The sequence below is a fragment of the Ammospiza nelsoni genome, chromosome 4 (assembly GCF_027579445.1).
Source record: "Ammospiza nelsoni isolate bAmmNel1 chromosome 4, bAmmNel1.pri, whole genome shotgun sequence".
Classification (NCBI taxonomy): Eukaryota; Metazoa; Chordata; class Aves; order Passeriformes; family Passerellidae; genus Ammospiza; species Ammospiza nelsoni.
In genome coordinates this window covers 28,539,859-28,553,972 of record NC_080636.1, presented here as the reverse complement: position 1 = coordinate 28,553,972, position 14,114 = coordinate 28,539,859, and the positions used below count along the sequence as shown (strand labels likewise).

The window sequence follows — 14,114 nt, the reverse complement described above, 5'->3', positions numbered from 1 at the left end:
AAAAAGACCAGCTACCACAGGAAAGAATCTGTTTCATAGCATGTTTGCTTTAAAATAATAGAAATCAAGTATAGGGATTACTTTGTTGATCTAGTGACAGAACTGTTGTAAAATTTAATATAACAGTATGGTAATCTCAGTTTATCAGGTGTACTGGGCAAAGAGATATAAGTTAAAGCATTGTCCAATCACTGCTATCTGTATTTACATTTTGAAGTTGAATAAAAAAAAAAAAAAAGACATTTCAGAATATGACAGGATCCTCTTTTTTTTTTTTTTACTTTAACAAAAATAATGGTTTTTCATATATTCCCAGTCATAAGAAATAGGAGCTTGGGTTTGTTTAATTCAGAAAGTAGGTATTCAAAAACTGCTCTGGGCTAAGATTAGATAGAAGAGATTTACCTCTCTCAAGAATTAACTAATTTACCATATGTCTTTGTAAATTGATATGAAGACAAAAGTAAAACCTCAAAAAAAGGAGAGTAAAAAAGGTAGCTCTTCATAATGTGACAGTGTTGAAATATGAAAGCATACTAACCATTTTCCATGTTTCTTTTTCTTGTGGTCATGTAACAGAATATGAGACTGTTTTTAAAACACGAAAGCTCCTATTAACGTGTCAGTCACTTCTATGCATTGTATCATGTTCACAAATAACATCACGCAATACTTTCACTCTCAAACCTACTGGCCTAAAGAGAAATGTAGCAAGAAGGAGGAGGAAGCATTTTTCAGCTAAACTGACCATCCATTTAGAATTCATAACCCTAAATGTTAAGGTGATGAATGAGCACCCCAACAATTCTGCTACTCCTCCTAATCCTCCTCAGGTCTTGAATCTGTTGACGAAGTCCAAACAGCCACTTCTTTCTGCCTGATCCCCTCCCCTTGCTATTGCTGGCTCTCATTCAAGTCAGGATCACATTTATCTGAGCAATATACACCTAATAAATCTTCTCCAACTCAGTTTGTTCTTGCTGGCACGACAGCTAGCTTCCCCCTCCACTTCTCTTGTCTTTCCTCAGACATCATTATGGGTGTTGACACTAGCAAGTTACTTAAGGTGCTCTTAAATAACTGTCTGCATGTACACATCTCCCAGTAAAAGGCAAGGTAATTGCTGCTATAAGCCAGGTTTCAGTTACAATAAGCAAGAGCATAGACATGAACAACAAAAGAAGCCAAATTAGCAATCTGCAAGAGGACTTTTATTAGACATAAATAAAATAAATTCACACAGTACTTTTCACAGTACTTCTCAAACACTTTGCAAAAAAGGCATGTACCATTCTCCCTAATTTATCTAAGGCAAAATGAAATATGGGAATGGGCGTAGATAGACCAAGGCTGTCTGATAATTTAAAACAAGACTGCAGATAGGTATTTTGGGTCTCAGTCTACTGTGCTGTCAAGAAGAGGACCAAGGATTATGAATCTATTATGACTTACACCAGACCTCACTTTGACCACTGGGCTTACTAACATGTGTTTTCCTTCTTCCCTGTCTCTGTAGCTTCACATGATGTTAACAATAGCTACTCTCCATGCTGTAGTACCAAGCTAGTACCTCCCCTGATGAATGCTGATGTGAAATTACCCATCACAATGTATGTGTTCCAGTTGCCATAGTTATCATGCTTTACAAAGTCATGGGTTTAAAATTATTTCCTGAGTCCTGGAGATTTCCCCAAGGCTAAAACAGCCACAGTCTCTCACATAATGGGTCAACTGGTTCAGGTGGGTGCATGTGCTTATTTCCTCCAGAGGAAATAAATTTAATGAATATAGACCTCATTTAGGTAAAAAGCCTTGGATCTCACAAGATGGAAGATGGAAGTAAGAAAAAATTTACTTTTGAAAAGAAAATTTTCATTGTTCATAATTTTATATTCAATATAATTAAAAATACCCCCAATTAGCAAAAAAAAAAAAAAAAAAAAAAAAAAAAAAAAAAAAAAAAAAAAAAAAAAACAAAAAACACACCCCAAAACCTTTATTTCCTTTCCCTTTACTCCTTTTAACTCCAGCTGGGTGCTGCATGGCTGACACAGTCCCAGGTCTTATGCTGAAAAGTCTAGCATATGTGTAACATAACAACACAGCTGCTTCATAAACCAATTTTTGATCACTGTTTTGACATGTTCAAGGCATCAGTCTTTCAGTTTTCATCTACTTTAATGGGCAACTTACATCTTACATCTTGTTTAATGAAAGGTTACTGTTGTCTCTGTAAAAGCTGACCTTTTTTCTTCATCAGACTGGAGGTCATGAGTGAATAGAGAATGAGGTTTACAGAAATGCATCTTAACATTGGAATGCCTTGGAAAGTGAGGATTTTAAAGGTGGAAGGTAAAATCTACTTGCTTTAAAAATGAAGAGTGAAGCGCAGGTTGATTCAATAATGCTATAGCTGTTATCACAAGAACACAAAGTGAAAACAAGAGCATTGTTCTGAAAAAAAAAATAGTAATTTGTCAAGCAACACAAAGTTGAGCTTTATTTCCTGCCACCATTTTACACCATCATCAAGTTGCTCATCTTTTTGTAGTATATATTTAGAGTAAAAGCATCCTTTGTGCCATCTTCCTCTAACACTTGATTGCACACTGTGATTTGCAAACACAGTGGAAGAGAATTGGGGTGAGACTTGGGCACTGATGTCTCCTTTTAAATGACCCACAAAGAAAGGAGAGGGTTTGGAGATGACTCCTGGTGCTACTCTGCTGCCACACAGCCACCAAGGCAATTACCACCTAGGGATGGTGCCTTGGCCAAGAAAAAGCTTCATTACAGCTTTCTCTAATGCAGTGTAACAGACAGTCACCCTTCAACTTGCACATTCATTAGGTCTCACTTGAACAACCATTTTGACCACATAATGCAGAGGTTTTAATCCTGATAATTTAAGGTTAAGATACCTTTTTGTGAAGAAGTGATCAATTATGGATGCTCTCTTTATCAGCAATAGTACAGTTATTCTGAATTTTTCTAAATATAAGGAAGAAGGACTTCTATGTGTCACAAGGGATACACTTACTCTGGATCATCTCTGTGCTCTCATCACAGGCTGGAAATTCTAACTATGCTTCTCTAAGCACTTCTTCTGGATAAGATTTAGTTTATCTACTTTCCCTACTCTCTTGAACATTAAATTCAGTTGGTTATTTTTGCAAAGGTGAATCAACTTTCTAAGGTAAAAATATAGCTTTTAATTGAAGGGAAGGCTGACCCATTAACCGCAGAAAATTCTGCAGTCTTCAAAAATACACCTTCACCTGTGACAGCATCTTAACCACAATATGGGAGAGATACCCTACATCTCCATCAATTTCTATAGACCAGCGGTATTCCATGTAAGCTAAAGAGCTTATCATCTCTGCTTAAAATGGAAATACCGATTTTCTCTCCTATTTTATTTTTCCATATTTATATTTTATCCTATTGTATCTTCGTCAATTGATTATATTTTTGTTTCTTATTGTCTTTTGCCTTTAGAAATAGAGTTTAACCAATACAGTGTGAACTTGGTTATTTCATTTCCAGCCTGAACTGTTGAACTCACAGTGTTTGACGGCATTCAAAAGTAGGCAAAAGCACAGAGCTCTTAGCTCTTGTTTTAAAATAGCTGCTTATATGGACCATAAAGAATAAGCCAAGGTTAATTATCTTTATTGGTTTTTGTTGTTTAAAAAAGGGGGGAAACACCCAACTGAATGTTGCCTGGGATCAGCAACAAGAGTCTAATATACATGACAAGCTGATAACATTTCTAATAGTGTACAGGAAGATTTCTAGAGCAGAGAGACCATAAATTACAAGCTGTAGAGCAGTACCTCTGTGCAATATAGTGAATTTACTATGTATTTTGTGAAAAAGCATTTTGGGTAGATGCTTTCTTTCATTTTGTGACTCTCAAGGAGGTGAAACCATGTCTTTCCTTCTCTGAAAGCAAGGCACTGTTAGTGTCACTTATCTCTGCAAAGTGATAGTGCAAACACTCTTTGTCAAGAGGCCTGAACAATTACAGACTTCTTAAAGTAATTACTTTCAGCAAAGTCAAGTGCTAGAAAATTCAGACATAATTATTTCACCGACAATGGTTGGAACATGGAAGTGCTTTGGGCTGTGGAAATGCTACATACAGATATACCGCAGTCGAGAAGCCCAGAACCAGAGGCCTGGAAACTCAGTTTGAAAGTGCTCCATAATCTATCATGCTGCTGCTAAGAGGATATTAATACTAGCATTTAGAATTGCAGTCATGTGTCTGACAATCCTGTGTTTGTACCAGCAGGTCAGTTGACTAATTGTGAATTGGAACTTCTCTGTGTACTGCACTATTTAGAAGAAAAAGGATGACAGGGGTACAGTTAACCATTAAGGCATTTGGGCCTGGGAGGGAAAGCAGAGGACAATCAAGTCCTTATTATTAGATGCCTTCCTGCAAATCACTCCCTTATGCAGTTACAACAGAAGGAGAATTCACCTTTTAAACTGAGTAATTGTGCCTGTCGGGCAACCCTTTACAATTACTTTACCATCCAGCAAGAGCTCATTGATTGCATTAAGGATAACAGTACTCCACAGAAACAATCCTCTTAGGCAGGCTACTTCCAAAACTCTGGGTCTCTGTCAGGCAGTTGCCTGCTCTTTGAATAGCCAGAGAGATAAAGAAATAAAAATATTAAAGGCCAAAGCTCTTCTGATTTCACAACACTCTTTAAAGCCGGATGAGTGATTAGGGTGTTTGTAGCCTGTTAAACACCCATGCCTCAGGTGGAATGTTCCTCTGAGCACGTTTTACAGCAAATGAGACTGGTGCCTCGCTTCAGCTCCAAAAATACTCCTGCTTAAGCAGCCCTATAGAATTCCAAGTTAAAATGCAAGCCTCAGTGACTGTGTGTCTTCAGCAGTTGATAACAAACTACAATCAAAGCCTTTCTCTTTTAGATTACCAGCAAGAATCTAATCCAGGTCAGTGATAATCCTCCAGCATCTATTTAGCAATGATCCCAACAGACAGACTGCTCCATCACAAAAGTCACTGTTTCTGACATGGCTGCAGAGACTGAATGAGGATGGAGATTCCTCTTTTACTGTGGAAGCTAATTAGATTTGCAAGTAGAACAGGAGTGCTGAACAAAAGCACAAGCATAGTGTTTCATTGTCAGCATCATCATTAAATAGCATTCATTTGCTATTTAACAGAGTGGTAGATAACCTTTGATTTAATTACTGAGAGTTTCCCATCTTCTGTGTCTGGGACACATTTGTCAAGTATTCACTGATCTTATCACTCACCCCTCTCAAAATCCTCAAATGAATCTCTGACTTCAAATTCTTGATTTGCTGCTATCACACAATCCTCTCAATTTGGATTTTACTTCACTATTGTACGTCTCATCTCATTTTTAGATTTTTTTGAGTTCCCTTTCACAATGCTGAGTTGCCTCAACCTTTCCCATTTTTTCTGTGAAGTCCATTCTCTCCTCCTTCAAAAGCTTCCTGTGGGTCCTATACAAAAGCTTCCTATACAAAAATGAAGGCTTGGTCCAGGAAGCAGCCTAGGCAGTCTGTGTTTACAGGAACAAACCCTGATTTTACAGAGGGTATTAACTTGACACTTGGTGGTCTCCTGGTTCCAGCATTATTATTGTGACAGAAATGCCTTTGGGCCAGCATGTTTACCTACACGTTCTTGATAATTTTTTTTTTTTTCATTTTCCCACCCCCACCCCCTTCTTTTTGAGGATATTTATTGGAGAAATTTCTTCTTTTTTTTTTTTTTTCCCCTGGAATTCAGACTGGAAATCACACACAATATGCAACCAATATATTTCATCTCGTCAGGACTACTCTGACACTTACTACTCTACCAACTGCATAAAATGAAAGACAATACATACAGAAAGCCAATTAGATTGGGATTACTTTGGCTGTTCAACAGCTGGGGCATAGCATATGTCTGTTTTCCCCATGCTAGAGTTAGGAATTAACATTTTACATGCCTGACCTATCTAATAAACATATATCCTGACCTTACAAGAAACATTCAAAAATGAAGGTAAATGTGGCTATGCCAAAATGTGCATAAACCAGGTTAGATATGAAGGGGTAATTGATTAAGCAGGTTACAGATGTAAAGTTAATCTTGAAGATATAGTGCATTTCCATCCTCTTCGGGGCTATTAAAGTAAATTAATGATCTAGAGCTGTGCAGGGGTTTCCAGAAACAACACTATAATGGCCAGTTGGCCACAGTTTGCAGCCTCCTCCTCCTAGAAGGGGGAGATGTTTATTCTTCAGGAAACTGCCAGCTCAAGCATCTCACTATGTATACTTTACATCTGTATCCATCGTGCAGAAATGACAACCGAACATTAGAATAACACCAGTGAATACAAAATATGATGTTGTCTTGGAAGAAAATGAACCAATCATAGTCTTTGACAGGGTCCAGATATTTTCAAATTTTCACAATACTTTTTTCCATGCTCATAGTTTGGCAGCTGCTCAAAAGTACCTGGTTTGTGCTGTTTTACAGTCCTGAATGTGTCAACCAAGCAACAAGAATTAAAAAAAAAACTTTGCAAAATACAAAGGGGAATAAGTAGTGTAGGCAGCAACTACCAGACACAGAACTATGAAGCCAGGCTTACTTCACTATCTCCAAGACTCGCCCATCACTGTTCCATGGTCCCCATAGGAAAAATATTTGTTTTCCATCCAGGTTCAGACTGAGACTTTGATGGTGCTCAAGAATTCTAAAATTTCACAGCACTCTTCAGCATGCTGTCTGTAGAGGGAGGGACTGGCATGCCCTGGTCCTCCTGCATGGCTTGCTTCTGGCTGAAGGCTCAGCATCCCCCATGCCTTGGGCTGCTCAGGCCATTCCAAACCTCTCCAGTCTGTAACACTAATGAGCCATGATGCCTTTTCAGTCAACTCTCCTGTCTGTGCTTCCTGGGAAAAGTATTGAGAGCTTTGCTGACTGCTTTTTAGAAACCTGGCCACCGCAAGAGCTGACAGCCATTAGAAACCAAAGGAACAAAAGGCACAGGAGCCTTTATGCCGGTTTTGAGCGCGTTACCTCTGGTTTGTGTCATTCCCCTGGACTCCCCAGACGTGCATTGGAGGGACAGGGGAGAGGGGTGCATATGTGTGTGTGCACGTTGGTGTGCGTGTGCATGTGCGTGTGCGTGAGCGTGTGGAGGGGTGCGTGTGCCGGGGTGCGTGTGCATATGTGTGTGTGTGAGCGTGTGGAGGGGTGCGTGTGCCGGGGTGCGTGTGCATATGTGTGTGTGTGAGCGTGTGGAGGGGTGCGTGTGCCGGGGTGCGTGTGCATATGTGTGTGTGTGAGCGTGTGCAGGGGTGCGTGTGTATGTGTGTGTGCACGTTGGTGTGCGTGTGCGTGAGCGTGTGCAGGGGTGCATGTGTGTGTGTGCACGGGTGCGTATGCGGGGATGCGTGTGCGGCGTATCTGCTCTGCTGCCGCGTGCCCGCGCTCGGGGGGTCTCTGCGGGCGCAGAGCGGGGCCGGGGCCGGGGCCGGGGCCGGGGGCGGGCCGGGGGCGGTGCGGGGGCCGGGCTGGCGCTCGCTGCTCCGGGCCGGTGTCACTTGTGAGCCGCCGCCGCCGCGCAGGCAGGCGGGCAGGGACGCAGCCAGCCGGCCCCGCAGGCAGCCCCGCGGAGCCACCGCGGCCGGCGGAGACCATGATCCTCACACGTAAGCTCGGGGTTCCCCTCCCGGCTCGCTTTGGGGGTGGCGGCTCTGCGCCGGGGGCGCAGCTCCGCGCATCGCGGGCGGCGTTGGCGGAAAGTGCCGCGGGGCAGCGCATGGGGCTGGGGGGCAGAGAGGGACGGGATCCGCTGGTGTTGTCCCGCAGCCCCGGGGCGGCGGCGCTGGCAGGGGGCGGCTGCCCCGTCCCGCGGGGCGTTTGGCCCCGTGTGCGCGGGTGAGAAGCGCCGTCGGCGCGGCGGCGGCCCCCGGTGGGACGGGAACGCTGCCGGAGCCCGGGGTTGCTGCTGTGTCCGGGGAGCGCCCGCGGGGCCGTGCTCGGGAGCGCGGCCGAAAGGGTTAACAGCGCAGGGGCGGGGGTACCGCGGGCGCGGAGCGCCGCTCGGGATGCGGCTGCTCCCTTGAAGATCACCGTGGCGCATCTTTCTTTTTCAGTGGTTTGGTTTTGGTTGGTTTTTTGGATTTTTTTCCGTTTCCTTTTTCCACCACCTAATTTTAGTCTTTCTCTGTTTTGGGTGACTTTTCTTTTTTTTGGGAGTCCTTGCGAGACGGGAACCGTCGAGTTCCTTTTGAAGTTTTCCGTAATTAGCCCGATGGCCTCCAGGAGCCCGGTGGCTCCCCCCGTGCGGCGGTGGCCAGCCCTGATGTCACCCCCGGCGGCTTTGATCCCGGTGGAGGAGCAGCAGCTCCTGCCGGACGGGCTCACCCCTACCCCCCTCTTCCTTTTTCCCTTCTCGAGGAAAACAGAAAGCCGATGCCGTTTTCCAGTCGGTCAGTTTTACGTTCCGTGTCACCCTCCCTTTCTTCGCAAACCACAGCAATGACTTCGTTCCACCGAAACCGTGAAGTTGTTGAGCGATGTGTTGCCATTAACCTAATGAGCTCTGTTGCCAGTCAAGGCACTTACTATTGGTACAGCAGGTTTCTTTTCAGTTTTTTGTCCCCTCGTATTCTCTTTGGGAAAATTTGAAGACATAACTACATTTAAGCAATGTATTTAGCTAAGTCAGAAGGTTCTGTCTGATGTGTCATAGTACTTAACACACGTGATTTGAAAGCCTGAGGAATGCTTTTATCTTAGCCATCAATTATTTTAATTTTTTTACAGGAGTAAGTGTGATCTGTTTGAATTGCCCTGCCCTGATAAAGAAATTCCTGACAGCAGTTCAATAACAATTCTCTGAGTCAAGTTATGTTTTGAGGCTATTTGTAGTGAAGGAAGATAATGGGCAGATTTCTTATGAGCCTCTGAGTATGAATCTGTCAACAGTTCAGTGCCAGACTGATTCAACATCTGTCTGGCAAGCAGGCCATTGCTGTCTGACAGCACATGGAGTTGGTATTAGGTGTGTCTGTTGATGCCACAGCTGTAGCCTACTATAGTGTATCTGTCAGGTATTATTACTGCATCCTGCTCTGCATCTCCAGTAGAAGCAACAAAAACAAAAAGAAAAAGGCTGAGATGGCCAGGGAGTGGGATGAATGTCCCTCAGATTAATGGGTTTGGGTTACTACTTCAGTTTGCTGATGGGATCATCATGAGGACTGAGATTCTTTGATTATGGAATACAGTATATGTAAGAGAAGACGTAGATATTGTTTTCACAAGATTCTTTTCATCTACAAGCTCATAGAAATCAGGGCATTTCGAGCTATGTGACCTCTAGGAATTCTTGATACCATCTTCTTTTAAAATAACTTGGGTTGTTAATTGATACAAAAGGAAATGCTAATACATTGTTTTAAACACCATAAGGCTTTAACTTCCTACATGTCACAAAATATTATTTCTAAGTGGTAGTGAACAGCAAGAACATACCTGGTGGTTTTATTTGGTTTTATTTTTCACTAGTGTAGATTCAGTCTAGGATTTTTAATTCTTGAGTCAGGGTCTTCCCAGCCACTTCTGCAGCTGCCCTTGGTGGGCCAGAGAGGAATACTGATGCTACTCATGGAAGCTTACAAATGCCCAGTGTATTTTGCCTCTGGTGGGGTGTTGGAAAAAGGTACTGTAGTTGTACTCATTCACTGATGTTGAATGTTTATATTAAGATTCCTAGAAAAAGGAGATGAGGTGGCTTGGTTTTACTTTTCTGGTTCTTCTGATTCATTACATTCTAGGCAGCGGTTTGTTTGAGGCATGTGAATTTATGAGTTCCGCAAATATTTAGAGATGCAGTTTGCACTATAAATTTTCTTTTTCTAGGCAGAATACCACAGTGTGTTATGTTTGGGCTTCTTGAGAGATTCAGGCTTCTCTTCCAATTCTCCTCTGATGGGGGTTTTGCTGCTGGCTTGAGCATAAACACAATGCACCCTCGGCTGGTTAAAAGGAGACAGAGGAAGAGAGCTCATGTGTTTAACAGGATGGTCCTGTGCAGTAAACAAGCACTTTTCATGCTTAACTATCCTTCCTAGCGACAGGAAGAAGGAAATGAGGCTATGCAAAAGGACCCTGACACATTTCGGACAATGCCAGACCCACCCTAGCATTCATACAGTATAGCCACAAGACCTGGGGAAATAAAAATAACTTCAGATGTTTCCCCTTCCTTCCTGTGCATGTTATAGAAATACAGCAATCAAATGATATGCAGTTCACAGAAAATTTGCTGGTTTGATCTCCACTAAATAAGGAGATGATGCCATGTGTAATTTATATTCTTTGTGTACCATATTGTTCTGATTACAGTTTGAATTGTGGTGTTTCAGGATGAATTAATTACAAAATTCTGTATTCTCTACAGTAATATAGGAAGTGTAGATATACAGTAATTTTGGTAATTTCAGCAATTCCAGGCATATTTCTTGCTTGTATCTAAGGAATCAGTAATTCTTCATGGTGCAGGGTATCAGGGTCTTGCATGTTTTTTGATTTCCCAAGTTTTTTACAAAGGTTTTTGTTGTTGTTGTTGTTTTTATTTATTTTCTCATCTACTTTTCCTGCCCCTGTTCAAAGGAAAAAAACAAATTCTATCTTCAATGATGAGCAATTCTCATGAAAGGGAATTGCACAGGACTGGGCTGTGACTGGAACTTTCTGGTTCTTTTTACTTGACACTTGCTTGGCCATTCTTGCTGCAGTGCTACCCTATCCCACTCAGCACATCTCTGGAATCAGTAGATCTGCTAGTAAAATATACCATTGGCAAAACTGGCAGAACCAAAAGAGAGTTGAGAATGACATAGCCAGCTAGCTGTAATTCACTGAATTTCATTATCTGAAAGTTACAAGTAATAAATACTATGAACCATTCTGAACTATTTGAGTATGACAAGCATTTTTATTTCTTAGGATGAATATTCTTTCAAATATTGTCTAGTGTTTCCCTTGGGAAGGACTGTGGTAGGTGAGACAGGATCAGGAAAAAATGTTATCTGGTCTCTCCTTATAAAGACATGATAGGATGGCTCACTTCTTTATTGTGGGGCATTTTTTTAAAGTCTAAAGGGTGCAGAGTTCCATAGATCTGGGTTTAAATATATTTATTTTATAGTTGTCTAAATCTTTCTATTAAATGCAGTTGTCTGTACTAAGAAAAATTCCTGAGGAGATGTTTGAAAGACATTGCTGAAACCAGTGCTGGACACAGTTTGACCTTCCCAGACCTGTTCTTTTAATTTACTGAAGTTTCAGCAAATTATCAGATTATTCAGTAAATTATTTAGATTACCAACAATACATGCCCCTCTGCCCTCGTCCCCCATCGCATTTTTGCATTTTGGGAATGATCTCTCTATGACCCTGCGGACCCATAGAATTGAATGTTCTGCTGGCCACCCTTCCATCTGTTCTCCATGAGTTGTAAGAATAGATTTCCTGTGCACATAAGACACAAGAAACTTTCCAGTGTAAAGCTTCATGATCTGTTTAAACTTTACTTCTTCTTCCATCCATACAAAATGTGACCATTAGATCTGAGAGAAACATTTTCAAGTATGCAGTATCACAGACAATACTACAACTGTCTCTAATATCTAAAAACAGAACATTCATAGTAATATTTGCTTTGGAAAAATCCATGTTTACATCTTTAATTCTGCATCAGGAAAGAAGGCATTTGTCTGTGATGCAATTAGCTTTATGCTGGGCTGTTCACTGTCGCTGGTATTTTGTATCTAGTGTTGTGTCATCCCCACAGGATGATACAATATAGTTTGGGACTGGATCATCAATGAGGTTAACTGTAAATAGTTATGATGTAAAGGCAGTCATTCTTCCATACAGTTCTTCCTACATGCATAGATAATTTTGAGGTTACAAGCTCAAAGAAGTAACTGTCTAGAAAATCTACTTTTGTAGGAGCCATTGAGCCAGTTCACATCAGTTCTTACAGCATTGTTATTTCCTAGATCTGAACAGTAGCCCACACTTTGTGCCTTTTTTAGATGAAGTACCCTCATGCTGGGCCTGCTCACCCTTGCCTCCCTCTGGAGCTGAATGAGCCTTTGAGCTGAGCTTTGCACACCACAAGCTTGCAGACGGGGCAATTTTAGTGCTGGGCTTGGGACTAGCAACAGTCAATGTTTGCCCTTCAGTATGTTCTCAAAGGTCATGCTGACCAAGTAATTTCTGAGAGAAGAGAAGGTTAAAGTCATCTTCTATTTCCCACTCTTTGGAGGAGGATTTGGTTCTCACTCTGGAATCTGTCAACATGACCTCCATCAGAGGATTTGACTAACTGCTTTCTCTGCCCCAAATAATCCTCCTCCAAGACCACCCTGTGTTAAGCAGGCCAGATAAATAACCCATGTGCCCAATTATTTCTTGAGAGTTTTTTAAGTCATTTCACATCTTGTTCCTCTTCATCTGTGAACCTTCTTAAAAACAAGATGAGAGAAGACCATCTTTAACCTATAAATAAAGTTGTTATTTATCGGTAATAGACAGGAAAACTGCCACATCAAGCTATAGTTTTCTGATTAAACAAAGTTAGTGTTTTATCTTCAGATCACATTGGGTTTTAAATTTATTTCCAAATTCTCCTGCATATGCTCAAAATGTAAAAAAACCAAACCAACAAAAAACCAAAACATCAACAAAATAAAACAAAACTCTATTTAGGAATAAATTATTAACTTACAGTGTAAACCAGGAGTTGTGATGATTCTTTTGTGTCCTAGAACATGCTTTCCCAAAGTCTTCCACAAGTTAGGAAGTAATGCAGCTAACCTTAGGCTGCTAGAAGCATATTTAGTGGTGTGAAAATGAGCAGTAATTGCAATCTGTTACAGAGTGTATAGGGAAGGGGCTTGACAGACACATGGGGAATATCCTTTATTTCCGTGGCCCTTTATTAGGTCCCAAAATGATGTTGATTTGGTGCTTTTCAGAGCTAATCAGTTGTGCTTGGTCCTCTTGACAGAGGAAAGGGCCTCTTGCCAGCCAGGGCATGCTCTAGAGGTGGTTTTTGTTCCTCTCTGACCTGCTGAAATAGGGCACTGTCCTTTCTTTGATGAAAACCTGGGTTTCTCCCCATGCTAAAAATAGTGAAACTGACCCCATTTATTCCTGGAAAAGTTGGGTTTTAGAGACCCACAGATCCACACTGGGAAAGTCCTAGTTAAGTCCTCTGAAATTGATGGAGGCTTCCATTGTTTTTAACAAGTGTGGTCTCGATCTCTAAACATTTGAAATATTTTCAACAAATGTTCTCTTTTTATGTTGTGAGCTGAAAAATTTCTGAAGTGATTTTGATATATTGAAGACTATGAAGAGGTTCAAGTTTAATAATTAAATTTTGGTCCACAAAAGCAGTATTGTGCTTGCAAGAGTATTGGTGAGCAATTAAAAGTACTATATTCTGTAATTTGGTATAGTTGGGAAGGAGGGAAGGTACATACAGCCAACATACACCTCTGTAGATATTTTGGAAACCAGTCACATTCTTTTTTTAAAAATTTTTATTTTTATTTAGCTTTCATCAATAAGGAAATAAACAAACTGAAATCCTATCAGTGGAAGTAGGCCATTTGCTTTTTTCAAAAGTTCTGCTGACCAAAAAAAAGGGGGTGTTTTCAGCTTCCTGCTTTTTTTTTCAGAGAAAACATCAATATATGATCTTAAACATCTGTTTCCTTACTTCTTCATCTGTTCCCACACAAATTCCAAACATACTCTGTTTCTTCTCCCAGTGTCCTGTGGTTTATACATAACATCAACTGCATAGTTACTGTCTTGCTTCAAGGCTCTGTAGCTTGAAAAATACTGTCAGTCCCATGTTTAACCCAAAGCCAGCAGGAGACAACACAAAGAGAGTATTTTTTTAGTCGTCATCATATAGTTGTGGAATATCTGAGTAACATTCATCACTGTTTCTAGGGGTTTTATGACTCGGAAGCAGTATTTATATTTGGTGTCATACATGGTTTGC

At 41.2% G+C, this 14,114-nt stretch overlaps 1 protein-coding gene across 5 annotated transcripts in view; it reads left to right on the top strand.

The window, feature by feature from the left end:
* DLC1 (DLC1 Rho GTPase activating protein) overlaps positions 1 to 14,114 on the top strand; it is a 214,811-nt gene that overhangs the window by 169,071 nt on the left and 31,626 nt on the right. Inside the window, exon 1 of one of the 5 annotated variants that reach the window (XM_059469730.1) lies at positions 7,647 to 7,728. The exons of the other annotated variants lie outside the window; for them this stretch is intronic. Coding sequence (XP_059325713.1) covers positions 7,716 to 7,728 — 13 coding nt within the window. The 5' untranslated portion in view covers positions 7,647 to 7,715. Of the gene's footprint in view, positions 1 to 7,646; positions 7,729 to 14,114 lie in introns of those variants that run through there. 5 annotated transcript variants of the gene reach the window in all.